Source organism: Magallana gigas, chromosome 8, assembly GCF_963853765.1.
Source record: "Magallana gigas chromosome 8, xbMagGiga1.1, whole genome shotgun sequence".
In the NCBI taxonomy this organism is placed as follows: Eukaryota; Metazoa; Mollusca; class Bivalvia; order Ostreida; family Ostreidae; genus Magallana; species Magallana gigas.
Window position 1 is genome coordinate 6215651 of NC_088860.1, and position 17427 is coordinate 6233077.

The following is a 17427-nucleotide window of genomic DNA, read 5'->3' on the forward strand; positions in this document are numbered from 1 at the left end:
TACAATACATAAACTGATATCATCTTAAATAAATCATGTTTATATATGGTGTCTTAATGGCATCCTTTATTGTGATTGCAATCTTAACATACTAGGAAAGTTGATACCATTTTCTAATTGTTTACCTTCGTTTTTGCAACTAACGACCTAAATATTTTTTTAAGAAGATAAGATCATGGGATACTCACGCATTGGAAACTGACAAATTACACGTTGTTATCTCCAAAGCGGTTCAATGAATATTCCGGAACAGAACAGTTTTTAATCTAACTTTTATAGCTCATTCTTAGAACACGTAAACTTCCGGGTTTCAGACAACATGGATTAATAAAGAGAAAGTCTTTCCATTTATTATGAGTAGTTCATTTATAATACTAGGTGAGTTTTTTGATCTGTATCTTTCACTCGTCTATAAATCTTTTGATCTGAAATCACGATTCACGTGTTGAACATGCAAGTTGAACGCAAATTCTGTCATACAGGCTGTCATATGTTAAAAATTTAAAGTTTTACTGTAAACCACGGTCTCCTGACGTTATATATATTTCTTACAATAATAAATAGTATATTTTTTACGAAAAGAAAAATATATACAGTCATTTATTGGTAATTTAACTCAACCGAGTTGCTCTCTTTTTTTCACAGGGACATCTATACTGGCTGTACTCTTAGCGGGATACTTTGCACAGAAGTATCTTCCCCCTCCCAAGCCCAAGATAGTTGGCATTGATCTAGGTTATATTAGTGTTATATTTCTTGACCTTGTTGTTGAAATGATTATAAACATGATAAAAGCATTGCAGAAATGAACAACTTCAGTTTCTCAATGCAATTTACATACATATGATAATTCAACCTTTCAAATTGACATTTATATAAAAAAAAATATGCACACGTCATATTAGAAATTGCTTGTCATATACCTTTATTTAAAAATATTCAAAAATCTTTCTGATATTTAAATGGAGTCAACTTAACAGGATTTTCTTAAGGTTATTAAGAAAGTATGAACTTAACAGGATCTTCTAATGATTGTAGGAACTACGTTCTCTTGTGTTGGAGTTTATCATGCAGTGAGTGGAGCTGTTGACATTCTAGAAGCACAGGATGGACACCAGTGTATTCCCAGTGTAGTAGCTGTCAGGTCAGAAATGACATCATGATGTCTTGAATTCTAATTCTGTTAGGTACTGTACAAGAGGTAGTGAAATGTTAATGGACATATACAATATGTACCCTCTAAGATCAACACTATGGAGATTGTTCACCGCTAATAGTTGTTAAATAAGCCATGATAGAAAACTGTATATACAGAATTTTGACAGGTAATGGATCATGTTCAATTAAGTATGCTGTATACATGTCTTGAACTTTAAAGATAAAGTCGAAACATTTACATGTGATTTCAGTGAGGAGGGTTTTCTGGTTGGATACAAAGCTGTTGCTCAGTCTGAGCATAATCCCAAGAACACTATATATGATGCCAAGAGATTCATTGGCAAGAAGTACACAGCAGAGGAACTGACACAGGCTCAGAAGAGATACCCATTCAAGGCAAGTATCAATAATTCAATACTGGAAGCAAAAGAATCCACTGCAAGATGTCAGTTTGTTTGTTCAAAAGTATACAGAGTAATTTTATAGCCTATTAAATGGTAAACACAGAGAGAGAGAGAGAGAGAGAGAGAGATTCACTTAGAGTTTTATGTTGTTCTGAACTTGTTCTTCTCCAAAGCAATGACAAAAATAATTTTTAAAGTCTTGATTGCTTTGTTTTTAGCTTGAGGCAGATGAGTATGGAATGGTGCGATATGTATTTAATGTCAACAAGACAGAGTTGAGAATGAGTCCTGAAGAGATTGGATCAGTCATCGTAAAGTTCCTGAAGAATGTGGCAGAGAGAAATCTTACAGCTCCAGTCACTAAGTGTGTCATGTCTGTGCCAGCAGAGTTTGATGAAATGCAAAGAAACTACACCAAAAAAGCAGGCAGTATTGCTGGTATGAATATTTAAAAGATACTACGGTACTAGTATTTTTTTTTCAATATGTCAAAGTTATTGTATCATGTTAACCAATGAATATTTACATTATTCAAAAGTCCATGTTTGTTAAAATGTATATATGTACTTTCATGTTGTTTTAATACTTTATCAATCAAATGTTCCTTTAAAAAGTTTATTTGCATTATTTAGCAAAATATATCTCATTAAGTCTGTAGTCATGCAAAAATTTTGTAATCTTATTATCTCATCTGAATGTAATGATGGTACTGTAGGACTAGAGGTCTGGCGTGTCATCAATGAGCCAACAGCAGCGGCCTTGGCATATGGTCTCCATACCAAGCCCGAGCTGAAGACGGTACTAGTGGTGGATCTTGGGGGAGGGACGCTGGATGTGTCGCTACTCCGTGTACAGGGGGGAATGTTCCTTACTCAGGGGATGGCAGGTGAGAATTACTGAACTGATTAAAAATGTGTAGCACATTGACCTGAAAAATATTGTAGAACAGAGGTGGGATGATAAGCAGAATTCCATTAAATTTGGTTCATGGTTATATGAAATGTAATATACAATGAATGATAGTCTGATCATTTTCATTTTTTTTTTTAATTAATAACAATTGTACTTTGAGAAACCTATTATTTAAAAAAATTATTGCTTATGATCATGTATAGACTAGATTTCTCTACATGTACTAGTTTTACAACCACTTGGTTTTTTTTATACTGATACACTCATAAGTTTTGTGTATATAAACAATTGTATATAAAAATTTTTTATAAATATGTTTAGATTTTCTTTTTCTTTTTAACACTATTTATATGTATTTTTTTGTTCTGTTTGCTTTTCAGGAAACAATAGACTTGGTGGTCAAGACTTTAATCTTAGATTATACAACTACGTGAAAGATTTACTAGAAACCAAATTCAACTTACAAATTACGGACAAAGAAGACTTGCAAGCCTTACGATTAGCTGTTGAACAAGTCAAAATCAATGTGACCCACCATGACAGTTCTACATTAAAACTCTTCCTTCACTCGTTAGGTAAACATTCACATATAAAAGAAACCATCACAAGAGCTAAATTTGAAGAATTAAACAAAGACTTGTTTGTGAAAGTGTTAGACCCAATAAGGACAGTGTTAGAGGCAACTCATCTAGAGAAGGAGGATATAGATGAAATAGTGCTAGTTGGGGGATCAACCAGAATTCCAATGATAAGGAACTTGATTCGGGAGTTTTTCGGGAAAGAGCTGAACACGCACGTTGACCCTGAGTTGGCTGTAGCCATGGGCGTGTCCATACAGGCGGGGATCATCGGGGGAATGTGGCCCCTCAAAGTCAGTGCTGTGGAGCTCCCGAACAGAGTAGTCAAGATCCAAGTCCAATGATTATAGAAAGTAGGTTAGATAACAGGTGCTCCTTAGTATTATCCTATTTTTGATGAAAACGTCTTTGATTTTCTACATTGTTTATCATGTAACAGTGAAATCAGAAACTTTTACTATCTAATGAACAGAAAACTATTTTTGCAGTTGGAAACTGATACAATTACGGTGATTTTATGATGGTGAAATTAAACTTGTGTAAGTTTCCTTTTCTAGAAACACAAGCAACGAATTGATTTTTTAGTACCTGTTACAAAGAAAAAGTATCATATATATTCCTCAAGTCTATATAAAAAATGGTAGAAAGATGAACATACTTTGATTTAATAACTTGCAGTGTTGTGAATTCAAACAACTCTTTTTTGCTGCTTACAATATCTTGTTTTATGAAACACCTTCTGTGCAATGTAATGTATTTATATTAAAATTAAATGCTTTATGCCTGTATATTGGTGGTTTTTTAATTGGTTTCTGGTCTCCTGAGGTAGCGCAAGTCTTGCATTTGTTCTACCCGATCTGCTATACATGTATACACCGTGAATCAAGATTTGTGTGTACATAGTCATTTATACATTTTGACATACTGGTAGTTTGGCATCATGATAAAAATATTGATCTAGTCAAATCGTCTCGAGTTATTGTAGGCTCAGGTTCAGCAACATGTCAGTTGTAAATGAAACACTGTCTTGTATACTTCATACCAATTGTGTTGTATCCTCACTAGATTCTTTCAGTTTACATAGTTTTTGTAAACTATTTTAACAGTTGAATTTAATAAAATGATTCATTCATAAGACAATGTTAGAAATATTCTATGTACATTTATTTTTCAAATTATTTGGGTTTGGTGCAGGATTCTTTGATGAACATTATTGATACAAACTGATATCTACATTATTAATGATATTGATTTTTAATCACACATCTCATTTTTATAAATAATTCTTCTCTTTATAGAATATTTTGCTCATGCTTTTGTCATTATCCCAATACTGAGCCTCCAACAAATTGAAATTGTAGATTTTTTATGAAGATATTGTTTACAACATTTATACATATGTATAAAATAATTATACTTTAAAAGTGTTTGTTTATCTTGAAATCAGATGCTTATTTATTTAATTTATAAATCTTGGTTGAAGATTATATTTTTTGTGTTAAACACAGGGATGTATTGTCTGATTAAGACCATGACAACAACAATTTGTTCCTTTGTTTTCACTATAGGTATGATTGCTTGTGATTTCTATGTTTTCATTGTTACAACTTACCTTTTAAAGTTCTGTACATCCTAATCAACAGTTTAATGTTTCATGTATTTCTTTGTTGATACAGATTCATTTGTTTTCTACCATGTTTTATCATAACTTTCAAAGTTTTATCATTCCATTCACAATAACGGTTTTGATTTTATGGTTTTTTTTCTTAAAAAATATATGTATGTTCAAGCATGAGATCAGAAGTATAAACTTATATTTTTTTTAATTTCTTATAATACAAATCAGATTTTAAAGTAAACACCAAGCTTCAAATCACTGTTTTTATATCAATATTATGATTATAGATCTTTTGTCTGATTTAAGATTCAGATTGCTGGTATAAACTGTGGGGAAACAAAGCCCATAAATAATTTATATTTTATACCAGTCACAGTATTTTCATACTTCATATATTGCTCAATCATTATTTAATTTCCAAAAAATTAAAATTTAATGAATATAAAAAAGGAATATAACCAAAAAACTATATATAATTAAATAAGGGCCTAAATTAGTTACTTTGGATGAACACTACAACTTAGTTTTTACTAGGTACATGTGCAAATGTATAGTTTATTATTTATGATTTCAATTTGATTTGATTATAGAAATATGATATCATAAAGGTAACATTTTCCTGTATTTTTTGCATATTGATGCAGAAAATTTAAAAAGTTTTCTTTCAGGACCAGGATTTTAATGTTTTATAACTTTATCAATGATGTTTTTACCTACGAAACATTATATACTGACAAAAAATAGAGCTAGTTCAAGATTACTTTCAATGTTTTTCATTGCATAATCATTTTCAAAAAAAAGTTAATTGCATTAAATAAATTGCACCTACTCTGGCGCCATGTACTGCCAGTAAGTGCAAAACAATCAAAAACGTATGTATTGTCAACTCTCCTTCAAGATAACATAGCAATTTTATCATGAAGGATACATAAAAACTTTGAAGAAATATAGATTTATTTTTATGTGTTGTTTAAAACATAGTTTGGAACTATGAATAAATTTTGCATCCGTTAATCATAAACATGTATTGATTGGATTCTTTGAGGAAGAAAAACACAGTACTGACATGGACTTAAGTGTTTTATTTATTATAAATAAATTTTACCTTATTGTTGTTTTATTTTTGTTGAATAAAACCTCTTGATGCACATGATTGTTATTTTCTTTAATTGATACACAAAACTGTTTGGATAACGTCGTCTTGGCTTACAAAGTGTTATCATCAAATGAAGGATGAAGAGCAATATAAAGTCAATGGCACATGTTTATTATAAAAAAAGTACTTTGTTGAGATCGAATTGATTCATTCTGGTTAAATATAACACTGCATGGCCACACATGTTCTTTGGCTTGTGATTGCTGTAACAAATGAGGACTAAAATTGGTAATAAAACTAATACATGTATAAAGAAAAAACATAGACCTGCTGTGGCCCATGAACCTTGTTGTTTATTTTGAATTGGTTTTAAGTCTTAAACACCACCCCCTTCCCCATCCCCCCAACCCCCCCCCCCCCCCAAAAAAAAATAAAAAAAAATCAGCGACAACAACAAAAATCTAGCATTACCTTTATGTATGTCAACTATTTTTATTATGTCCATTTTAAGCCCCGGAAAGGCCTAAATCACCCACGTTATATGTAATATACAAACGTACATATGTTCTCTCTCTCTCTCTCATGTTTGTATCCACGTTGTATTGACGTCATAACCTTGATGGTAATTGATACTTACATATGTTAAACAATGGATAACTTGTTAGCAAAGGATGTTTGACAATGTAATAACTATCAGATAAAAATGTGGTTTAGTAAGATCATAACTGTCAGCACCAGTCATTCTAAAAACCCAGAGAGGAACTAGACCTATCAAAACCTACTGACATGACATAGAAAATCTGTATATTTGACCTGAAAAATTAAAACCTTATTGAACTAATCTGTGACAGATCTCGACTTTACTTTCACATAAAAACTTATTTGAGTTTTATTGATTCACCGACTAAGTAGTTGTTATCATGGAAAAACTATTTTTAAAAGTGCCTTTTTAATATTAAATTTCATTTAAATTTTATGTTAAATAACTTTTTTAAAAATATGTACCGAAGAACGGTAAAAAAAAACCCCACCCTAATTTCAGTAAGGCAGCCAACTTTCTCAGAATAGTTAATGATCTGGCTAATTATTAACTGATCTATAAATATAAATCAATTAAAACATCTTTGTGATTGTTATTATAATATATAGTATTGAATACAACGTAAATACAACATTAATTATTCATGTATCAAAAGCTGTTAAACATTCTTGCAAATACATCTCCTGTTTAATTTGGATACGTCCAAAGCAAACAAAAAAGACTGAAAGGAAGTAGATCTCTCTCCTTAAACCAAGAAAAAAAAAAGAAAAAAGAAGAAGAAAGAAATGGGACCCCAAGAGAAGACTTTATAGTGGAAGGTTGAGAGGTATTTTTCACAGAGTGTCAACTTCATCGATCTTATCCTTTTATGTTCTTTTTCTTTTCTTGATATTGATGATCTTAAATGTACATTATAAACTGTAAGCTAAATGTATACGAAACACGACCATATAACGTCACATAAGATTGAAATTATATTATAAGTTTTAAAGTTAACAATATTTAATTTTAAAAAGTATCTTCTTTGGGTCGCATATAAGTGTTTACTTGTCAATCAAATAAACTTTCAAACAAATGCCACAAAGTTTCAGTAACAAGGTATGACATTGCTCTTCTAGCATCCTTTAAAAATAATGATTGATAAGAATGTCAACACTCATTCATATTTTTGAGAGGGGAGCGATTCATAATGTTTGTGTCTCTTTACAAATCACTACTGTCTTCCTTGTCGCTGTCATGTTTCTCTTTCCAAGAGTACAACACTCTAATCCTTAATGAGGTCAATGGTTTTCAATTTCAACCAATGGTCTTGATTTAAACACTTTCAACTTGGGTGGGTAATATATGTCACTTACAAAATACAAGAAAATTGACGAAAGAAAGGTTTTGATTCTGATTTTCCAAAAAATGCAACCTGAATATGATCAATATCGCATGCAAAAATTTTACATTCAAAAATGGATTTCAGTGCCATTCTAGTATGTAAAATAAATAAAAGCCAGAAAGATAGTTATTGGTCTAAAATGTTCATTGTTCGTTAAAAAAAACGAATATATTTTTTCATCACCCTCTTAAAATACTTCTTTATAGCAAGATTTGGTAGATTGTACACCAAATGACGCTTTGTTATAGGTAATATTGGATAAAGATATGAAAGCAACTGAACATCTTTTTCAGAACTGTCCCGCGGTGGCATATCATAACACGATACGTTAGGATAAAGACAGTTTTATTTGGTATGAGAAAAAATACTGATTATATACCTTAGCACCTAAGTTATGGTTTCTAATTTCATAGATGTTTCATATGTCACATGTAATGACAGTGAATGAAAAGAAATAATAAGATTGAAGACTCTTTTTTGATATCAAACGTTATGCTTATATAATATATACGTAGCTACTAGAACACAGGTATGAAACAGAAACAGAAATTGATATATAATTATCAGGAACAAAATATTTGCTTTTATTTTAAAGATAGATATATATCAATTTAATATTTTTGCTACATTTTTTAGCTCGTAATTGCATTCTAGTAAATAAAAGTTTTCATTAATCAAAATAAAACACTTCCTGTATTTTATGAATTTGAAATTCTTTCAATCAAGTTGCGTTGTTGAAAACTGCGTATAATATCTACGAATCATAATGAAATTAATTGATAGACTGAGGAGAAATTCAAAACAAAACACATGTTTTTGAATCATTAACATACAAAACTGGGACTGTTTTCAGTCATGAACAATTGTACGAATACCACAGAAACATCGCATTTCAGTATAAATAAGAGAAAATGTGCATTATTCGCTACAGAAACCAGAAGATCACCAACTAAGCGAAGCACAGCAACCAAAGGTTAGATAGAATTTTTTTTGATAGAACACAATCCTCTTTGATTTCAGAGGTATTTCGCTAAAATAAATCACAAAAAATGAAACGCTTAATTTTTCCATAAAAAGGGATTATTTCAAAAGATACTCTTTGACAGCAAAAGCTATTTTTGTGATTTGTATTCTCTGTATACTCTTTAACGATATTAATTTGAATCTGATTCAGTTTATGTACTTTTAAAGTTTTACTTACAGTTTTTGAAAATCTTGCTAAAATATTAGTTATATAACCGCTTTTTAAGATATTCAATTTATAATGAAGGGACATTAAACAATTTTGATTTTTTTAAACCAGTTAAATATGTATTGCTAGATAAAAATGAAAGTGTAATGAACCAAATTCACACGACTGACAACATATAAGAAGCAAGTCATTTTGCACCTTAAAATATTTTAAAGAGTTATCTCCCCATGCTGAAATTTCTTTTTTTTTTTAATTTTGTCAAAATATCTGCGGTAAATGATTAGTTTTATTTCATAATTTAATAAACAGAAAGTTTATGCATGTATTAACCAAAAGGGTTTTACAATTTTAAGTTACTTTTTATAATATCTTATTAAAACACGTTGCCCATAGACTTTAATGCAAAATTCAAGGTGTAATTAGTTGAACCATAATTAATATTTTGAAAATACCTTTCGTGGAGTATTTTTATTTGATAAGACCTTCAAAATGATTATCGGACCATTCATTTATTAGGTACAAAATATGGTCGTTATACATTGAATACCTTAAAAAATAATACAAAGTCCTTTTGCACCAATCTTTTTTAACGTTTTTAGTTCCAGTTAACAATGTTGGGACTCATAATTCTTGGAATCACGTGTGGTCTTGCCACAGCAACTTATCCTAGCTATGGATATTCAAACCAACTTGGATATGGCTCTGGCTATCCTCGCTACGGTGGACTCGGTTCCTTGGGTGGTGGTTTAGGACTTGGCGGGCTTGGTTCCTTGGGAGGTTTGGGACTTAATAGTGGCCTTGGCTCCTTGGGAGGTTTAGGCACTGGACTCGGTTCCCTCGGTGGTTTAGGAAGTGGCGGTTTTGGACTAAATGGGCTTGGCTCACTTGGAGGACTAGGTGGAGTGACCGGTTATACTCCAAGCTATGGTCTTGGAAACAGTATCGGATATCCGTCTTATGGTGGATTAGGAAACACTGGATACTCTCCCTACCCTACCTACAATACTGGATTTGGAGGTTTGGGTGGATTAGGAAGTTTGGGAGGATTGGGGTCTAACCTTGGTGGATTAGGTGGACTGAATGGAGGGTTCGGAGGATTGGGTGGATTAACCGGAGGATTGGGTGGATTAACCGGAGGATTGGGTGGATTAAATGGAGGATTAGGTGGACTCAGTGGAGGATTAGGTGGACTCAATGGAGGATTAGGTGGACTTAATGGAGGGTTCGGAGGATTAGGTGGATTAACTGGGGGATTAGGTGGATTAACCGGAGGATTGGGTGGATTAAATGGAGGATTAGGTGGACTCAATGGAGGATTTGGTGGATTGGGCGGACTCAATGGAGGTCATATCAGCGGAGGTTTAGGATATCCTACCGGTGGTTACAGTAAGTAGGAACGCTTCTATAAAAATAGTAAAATGCTTCTATTTTTGACACAGTTCATTGTTTATTCGCATTTACTTTTATATTCTTGAATTTTTTTTATCTTTAAACCTATTTATAATAAATTTTTTTCGTTTTATTTCAGAGAAGAAAGTGTATTAAAGAATGAATGTAAATGGAATTGGTTTCTGTCTAACAGGATAACAACATATGCAGAACATTATGTTTCATGATGATGTTTTTCTTATATTTATTTTTGAATAAATGTTCATTTCATTGCAACTTAAACAAGCGCTTTTTTCTATTAGCACGAAAATGTCCTACGCTTACTCCGGGCAGATAAATATTGTTCCTTTTAATAAAAATGATACCAACAGTGCTATGATTCACTTTCAAATAAATAGGTCAATGAACTACTTTTCATGTGTGTAAAAATATCTCACCCACAATAACTTGTTTCTGTGGTAAGATTTCACCCTGAAGTATAAGTATTTCTCAAGGTGTCTAACTACAAACTACGTGAAGTTCACCCTTTTGTAAACTGTTATTATTGAGTGCCTGCTATTACTAGTGCCTGTGAATAATCCTTGAAAATAGCACACCCTTACAAGGTTGTCCTTACTTTGAAATCATTGCAAATAATAAAACGTTTTGAAGAGTTGAAAACAGTGAAAAATTGGTTGTTTTACTAAGTATTTGAAATCTTTTTAAAAATCAGCATACACGTAACTTGAAACCTATTTTTTTTCCGCATTTCCTTTAATAATAATGATAATAATGTTTAAAATCTACCTTTTTCGTGCAATAATACAAAAAGCTGTATAATACGAGCGCTAAATCACTTAAGTACATAACCGTATTTTAGAATTTAATATGATGTCAAAATTCCAAAGGTTGATGTACTTATTCAGAGATGTTCAGTTGTTCAGTGTAATTTTTTTCTGCATTCACGCCAGTTATCTGAACTTAGACACGACATTTTATCAATACAAGATATCTTAAAAAAGATTAAAAAGTTTGCAATTTGTTCCATATGATTTATGTCTAGAAATTGAATAATAAATTATGATTTGGTACATTTTTAAATTAGTTTGATCATGCCTCTTCAACTTCCCACAAAACATTTATCATCTACACATAAATCTGTATGCAATTAGAACCTTTAAACTGTAAAAATAGAGATATTAGTCCGTAAAATATTGCACTACCCTTTATTTGCATATATCATCAAGTTTAATCAAACAAGGAGTGTTAAATCTGTCAATATACATTTATCTAAAAAGAAATAACTGCAGTTTAAAATACAAGTTCATATTCTTTTTTTAATGCAAGAGCAGGTAATATTATACTGTAACAATCCCCCCCCAAAAAAAAACACACAAACAAAACGGCGATACACAACAGAACACTTAACATTATGATGGAATCATTATTTTTCAATTCCTCAAATCAAGGGCATCTATATACATGTATAAAACCAAATAAAAAACCCAAAACAAAACCAACAAGCAAACAAAACAAAGACAAGGTACTATGCCTTGTTTAAACGCTATACTTTTTAACGAAAAGCCACATAGTAAATTCTTTTACAGTTTTGAAAAGTGTAATAATTGTACTTCGAATTTATACACTTTATATTTGCACCTTCCACTGCATTTGAGTTCAATGATTTTTTTGAAACCAATATTTGAAGAATAACCGATAAAGCTGTAATGAAAAGAAAAGGTTAATTGAATAACAAAGGAGAAATCTGCGTTTTTTAAAGATAAGGTATGCAAAATCAACTTATAATAATTGATTGATAAAATATTCACTGATCACTGATATTTTTTTTACTTTTTTTCTGATTAAAGAGGATTATCATACGCAGCATTTGTAAGTTTGAACATTATAGAATAAGTATTTATTGTGAAAGGGTTTTTTCTTAATTTTTATCTTTCCGAAGCAATTATAAAAAAACGAACAAAAAGCATATAAAAATGTGAACCGTGTAAATGTTGAGACAAGTCTTTAATAAACAATACTAAACAAGGGCATTTCAATTTAATTTTTTAATGATACGAGGTTTCCATGAATTAATGTCATTTTGGAGTTAACAATGATTATTTTACATCAAAACTGTACAGGTAATGAGATTTGTCATTTAGGTAGGATTTAATGCCTCCAAAGTAACGGAACAACTTTCGATAAAGAAATCTGCGTACCTTATTAACTAAAGGAATTTTGTGATATAATTTGTATGACATTGTATGTCCAGGTAAAATCCTTAAATTTACATTAAAGACCAAACTATCAGAATATTTCTTTTCAATATTTTATGTGTATAAAGAAATTATTTTCAAGAGATTGCTTTATAGCCATGGTTGCTAAAACATTACGGCCGCGATATTTTGAACCCCTTCTGATTTTCATATGTTATTGCAAAAGGAGTTCAAATAATATAACCGTGAAATACTGACCCCTCCCATGACAAATATCACGGCTTTCGAACATTACATAATTAGATGTACTTTTAATTTTAAAGAAACTAACGTGCTGGACTTACAAGCAACAAAATAATAGATGGATAGAAATACGGATATAAAACATTACTACATAATCTTTAATAGCTTTGGAACAATTATAATTTAAGATATGAAAAAAACAAATCAAAATGAATACAAAAAAGACTTCTCGGGCTTTTCCGAAAAGAATTTTGAGGTACAGACGGAAAGCCACAAATAAATTTTGCTATGAATTTGGAAATAGAATTGACGTCATCAAACTATGCATCAGTAATCGAAATAATTCTTTGTGCTGGAATATTAATCTTTTGCACGTTTAAAGATAAAGTTCTTTATCAAAGTTCTTTAAAAAACAATTAACTCTGGTATTTCAGACAAAAGATTTGATAAATACTGGTTCTCTCGCAAGATTGGATAGTTTGCACTGATTCCAAAAGTTACGGATGTAGAAGGGACGTTTTTATAATAACAGAGAACCATACTTTTTTGGGTCACCTGAGTCACTCAGCCGATCACAAAAACTAAATGCATGGCTATGATGTCCACCAAGTCTTCTACCTAAATTGTGAAATTCATGGTCTTTGAGACAGGGGTTCAGGCCATAGTGAGGGGTCAATATGGCCACATAGTGAAAATGTATTGCTTTAATAATATTTTCTTCAGAAACTGTACTATCACAGTCGTTGGGGGTAAAGTCATGACTCGGTTTTATGTTTTTAATAACATAATGTTAAATTGTAAAATTCACTGTCCAGGCCATGGGGCGGAATTCAAGCTTTTTATTGACGGAGGTGTCTGATAAATAAAGCCATTTTTGAATATGTATTTTGACTAAAAGTAATTGCTGTGTGTCATCCATTAACAATTTTACTCCATCTTGAAAACCATTTGGTATATGTTTACTAGGCAATATTGAATTATTGTTCTATTTTAATATCCTGGCCATTGTATACTTGTAGAAATACCCTGTATTCACTTTCTGTGCATTATTAATGAAATTGTAAATACTATAGATAAGAATGACTCTCAAAGCATGCAGGTCTCTTATTACCAAAAGTTTACATTATTTGCCTCCAAGAGCTAAGGTAAAGATAATCCGAGATTCCGCCGACTCTTGACCCCCTCCCCGCCATTTTCATAGTACTTGAAAATAATCGATGAATTCGATGCAATGTTTTTAGAAGTATTGTTTTTCAAGGAAACGTTATATATCAAATGGTACGAACAATCTAAATATTTTTTGAAGTCGTATGCTTCCTACGCAAGAGTTCAGTAACCTGATTTCGCGCCGTTTCTACAGCGACAGAGGAATGGTTTTCTATTCCTGATCTGTGCTTTTGTGCCAGAGTAAGGGCAAAGAAGAGTTGATTAACGTTGTCTGGTTCTAAACAATGCGCGATAATTTTTATTACGTCATATGCATTGACAGTAAGTGTAAAAACATAAATTTATTACATTGTGTAAATACATTTTAATATATGTCTAGAAACTTACAGCTAGAAACGGAACTTGTACCTTTGGATGGTGCTTTATACTGTAAATGCTAACTATTAAGGTTGATAATAATCCCAACATAGTTAATGATAACCTGTCATCTTATGTTTTGACTTTACTTCTATTCTACATTCTTGATTGAATCCAATAGTTAATGCAGTGGTATTTGTATAAAATTAGCAATATGTTTTTAGTGTGGTCAGCTATCGGTTTCTGATTTTTTACCATTAAAATGAAAACTCCCCGTTTGGTTATTTCAGTTTATGACTTTGCAAATTGTAATTGAATAGGATTACAATCAAGTTGCATTGTTTAAAAAATGTCTATGAATTATCATTTTATTAATTGATAGACAAGAGAAATTAAATAGAAAACACATGTTTTTGAGTCATAAACATAAAAACTGGGACTGTTTTCAGTCATCAATAATTGTCAAAATACCACAGAAACACAGCGCTTTAGTATAAATAAGGGACCAAGTAAATTTTCGCCACAGAAATCGGTTCACCCACTCAACGAAGCACCATAACCAAAGGTAAGATAGAAAGGATTGTTTGATATAACTGTATGGTTTTTTTTTACTTCAAGTGCATTTCGGTAAAGAAATCACAAAAAATGAATTGCCGAATTCTCAATTAGGAAGGAATATTTTATTAAAAACTCTGCGCGACAAAACCGGTCTTTATGTTTTGTATACAAGGTATACTCTTTGATTAAATAGATTTAAATCTAATTTAGTTCATGTTTCTTTAAAGTTTTCTTAAAGAGACTGTACAGCTGAAAACACGTGTGATAACTTCAGATTTACCCATTGTTTCGTTAGGAAATAAGAAATAACGTTGATTGTAACAGTTGAAATAGATAAAAATCTCTTTTAAGTACCTAATTAATGTAATTATTAGCTTCCAGAAATTTAAGAGTCGTACAAACCGGAATAATTCTATATCGTTTATTTGTACCACGTGGAATTTGATTGACAGTAATTGACACGTGCCCGACTTCGATCATCAAGGTAAAAAGGACTCTCTAAACAGAACACATCATCACTTTCTCGATAATCTATTAATGGTTTACCAATTTCGGTTCATTTTAAAATGAACAGACATAAATGTGTCAAATACCTCTCAAGGGACCTGACTTACAAAAAAGAATTTAGGTTGCAGTCAACTCCTATGATAAGCACGCAAAATACATGCTTACAAAATAATAATTGTGGTTATTTAAAAAACTTTAAAAAATAATTACCTGGGAGAAGTAGAAGAGACATGTTTTTATCAACAAACATGTACAGGAGAATCTTTGCGAGCCCTGCATGTGTTTTGTTTACAGTAAATATGCATGCGTAATAGTAAAGAAGGCTGACCCCTAACACTTTGCAATGTAATTTTAATGAAATAATTAGATTTATTTCATGGAGAACTTTGTAATTTTTGAAAGTTTATACATTCATGAGTAGCACAAAAATACCGAACTTGATCGGAAAACTTTTTCAAGTCGGATTTTTGATAAGATGCGCCGTGCTGTCTCTTTAAGAAACCATTGATTTTAAAATCTTGCTATCATTAGGTTAAGTATTTTTAAAATATTACAAAGTTTTTCTGAATCAAATTAATTTTTTGACGTTTTAGTTAAACAATGTTGGGACTAATAATTCTTGGAATCACCTGTGGCCTTGCCACAGCAACGTATCCTAGCTATGGATATTCTTCCCAACTTGGATATGGTTCTGGCTATCCTCTCTACAGTGGACTCGGTTCCTTGGGTGGTGGTTTAGGAATTGGCAACGGCCTTGGTTCCATTGGAGGTTTGGGACTTAACAGTGGTCTGAGCAGCGGTCTTGGCTCATTCGGAGGTTTAGGCACTGGACTCGGTTCCCTCGGCGGTTTTGGACTTGGCAGTGGACTCGGTTCCTTAGGTGGTTTAGGAAGTGGCGGTTTTGGACTAAATGGGCTTGGCTCACTTGGAGGACTAGGTGGAGTGACCGGTTATACTCCAAGCTATGGTCTTGGAAACAGTATCGGATATCCGTCTTATGGTGGATTAGGAAACACTGGATACTCTCCCTACCCTACCTACAATACTGGATTTGGAGGTTTGGGTGGATTAGGAAGTTTGGGAGGATTGGGGTCTAACCTTGGTGGATTAGATGGACTGAATGGAGGGTTCGGAGGATTGGGTGGATTAACCGGAGGATTGGGTGGATTAAATGGAGGATTAGGTGGACTCAGTGGAGGATTAGGTGGACTCAATGGAGGATTAGGCGGACTTAATGGAGGGTTCGGAGGATTGGGTGGATTAACCGGGGGATTAGGTGGATTAACCGGAGGATTGGGTGGATTAAATGGAGGATTAGGTGGACTCAATGGAGGATTTGGTGGATTGGGTGGACTCAATGGAGGTCTTATCGGCGGAGGTTTAGGATATCCTACCGGTGGTTACAGTAAGTAGGAACGCTTCTATAAAAATATTATAATGCTTCTATTTTTGACACAGTTCATTGTTTATTCTTATTTACTTTTATATTCTTGAATTTTTATATCTTTAAACCTATTCATAATATTTTTTTTTCGTTTCATTTCAGAGAAGAAAGTGTATTAAAGAATGAATGTAAATGGAATTGGTTTCTGTCTAACAGGATAACAACATATGCAGAACATTATGTTTCATGATGATGTTTTTTTTATATTTATTATTGAATAAATGTTCATTTCATTGCAACTTAAACAAGCGCTTTTTTCTATTAGCACGAAAAATGTTCTACGCTTACTCCGGGCAGATAAATATTGTTCCTTTTAATAAAAATGATACCAACAGTGCTATGATTCACTTTCAAATAAATAGGTCAATGAACTACTTTTCATGTGTGTAAAAATATCTCACCCACAATAACTTGTTTCTGTGGTAAGATTTCACCCTGAAGTATAAGTATTTCTCAAGGTGTCTAACTACAAACTACGTGAAGTTCACCCTTTTGTAAACTGTTATTATTGAGTGCCTGCTATTACTAGTGCCTTACAAGGTTATCCTTACTTTGAAATCATTGCAAATAATAAAACGTTTTGAAGAGTTGAAAACAGTGAAAAATTGGTTGTTTTACTAAGTATTTGAAATCTTTTTAAATCATCAGCATACACGTAACTTGAAACCTAATTTTTTTCCGCAT

General features: G+C 32.0%; 3 protein-coding genes across 3 annotated transcripts; all 3 read left to right on the top strand.

Moving 5' to 3' along the window:
* The first annotated feature begins 318 nt into the window (after nucleotides 1-318).
* Nucleotides 319-5824, top strand: LOC105338643 (heat shock 70 kDa protein 13). The gene is made up of 7 exons (XM_011443847.4): nucleotides 319-378; nucleotides 646-735; nucleotides 1039-1144; nucleotides 1410-1554; nucleotides 1781-2000; nucleotides 2278-2448; nucleotides 2855-5824. Exons 1-7 carry the CDS (start codon nucleotides 354-356, stop codon nucleotides 3394-3396), a joined length of 1299 nt encoding a protein of 432 aa, XP_011442149.3. The 5' UTR covers nucleotides 319-353; the 3' UTR covers nucleotides 3397-5824.
* Nucleotides 5825-7055: 1231 nt separating this feature from the next.
* LOC105338642 (uncharacterized PE-PGRS family protein PE_PGRS46) lies at nucleotides 7056-10557 on the top strand. The gene is made up of 4 exons (XM_066069406.1): nucleotides 7056-7133; nucleotides 8623-8664; nucleotides 9483-10269; nucleotides 10412-10557. Exons 3-4 carry the CDS (start codon nucleotides 9495-9497, stop codon nucleotides 10426-10428), a joined length of 792 nt encoding a protein of 263 aa, XP_065925478.1. The 5' UTR covers nucleotides 7056-7133; nucleotides 8623-8664; nucleotides 9483-9494; the 3' UTR covers nucleotides 10429-10557.
* Nucleotides 10558-14753: 4196 nt separating this feature from the next.
* LOC136270750 (uncharacterized) lies at nucleotides 14754-16977 on the top strand. Its single transcript, XM_066069372.1, has 3 exons — nucleotides 14754-14799; nucleotides 15893-16704; nucleotides 16846-16977. The coding sequence occupies exons 2-3, from the start codon at nucleotides 15900-15902 to the stop codon at nucleotides 16860-16862; spliced, it is 822 nt and encodes a 273-aa protein (XP_065925444.1). The 5' UTR covers nucleotides 14754-14799; nucleotides 15893-15899; the 3' UTR covers nucleotides 16863-16977.
* The last annotated feature ends 450 nt before the right edge of the window (nucleotides 16978-17427 follow it).

Excerpts from the sequence above, each read along its gene's own strand:
- LOC105338643 (XM_011443847.4), top strand. The coding sequence starts at position 354 with ATGAGTAGTTCATTTATAATACTAG. Across the intron at positions 379-645 it reads TAGTTCATTTATAATACTAG|GGACATCTATACTGGCTGTA; the intron begins GTGAGTTTTTTG and ends TTTTTTTCACAG. Across the intron at positions 1,555-1,780 it reads AGAAGAGATACCCATTCAAG|CTTGAGGCAGATGAGTATGG; the intron begins GCAAGTATCAAT and ends CTTTGTTTTTAG.
- LOC105338642 (XM_066069406.1), top strand. The coding sequence starts at position 9,495 with ATGTTGGGACTCATAATTCTTGGAATCACGTGTGGTCTTGCCACAGCA.
- LOC136270750 (XM_066069372.1), top strand. The coding sequence starts at position 15,900 with ATGTTGGGACTAATAATTCTTGGAATCACCTGTGGCCTTGCCACAGCA.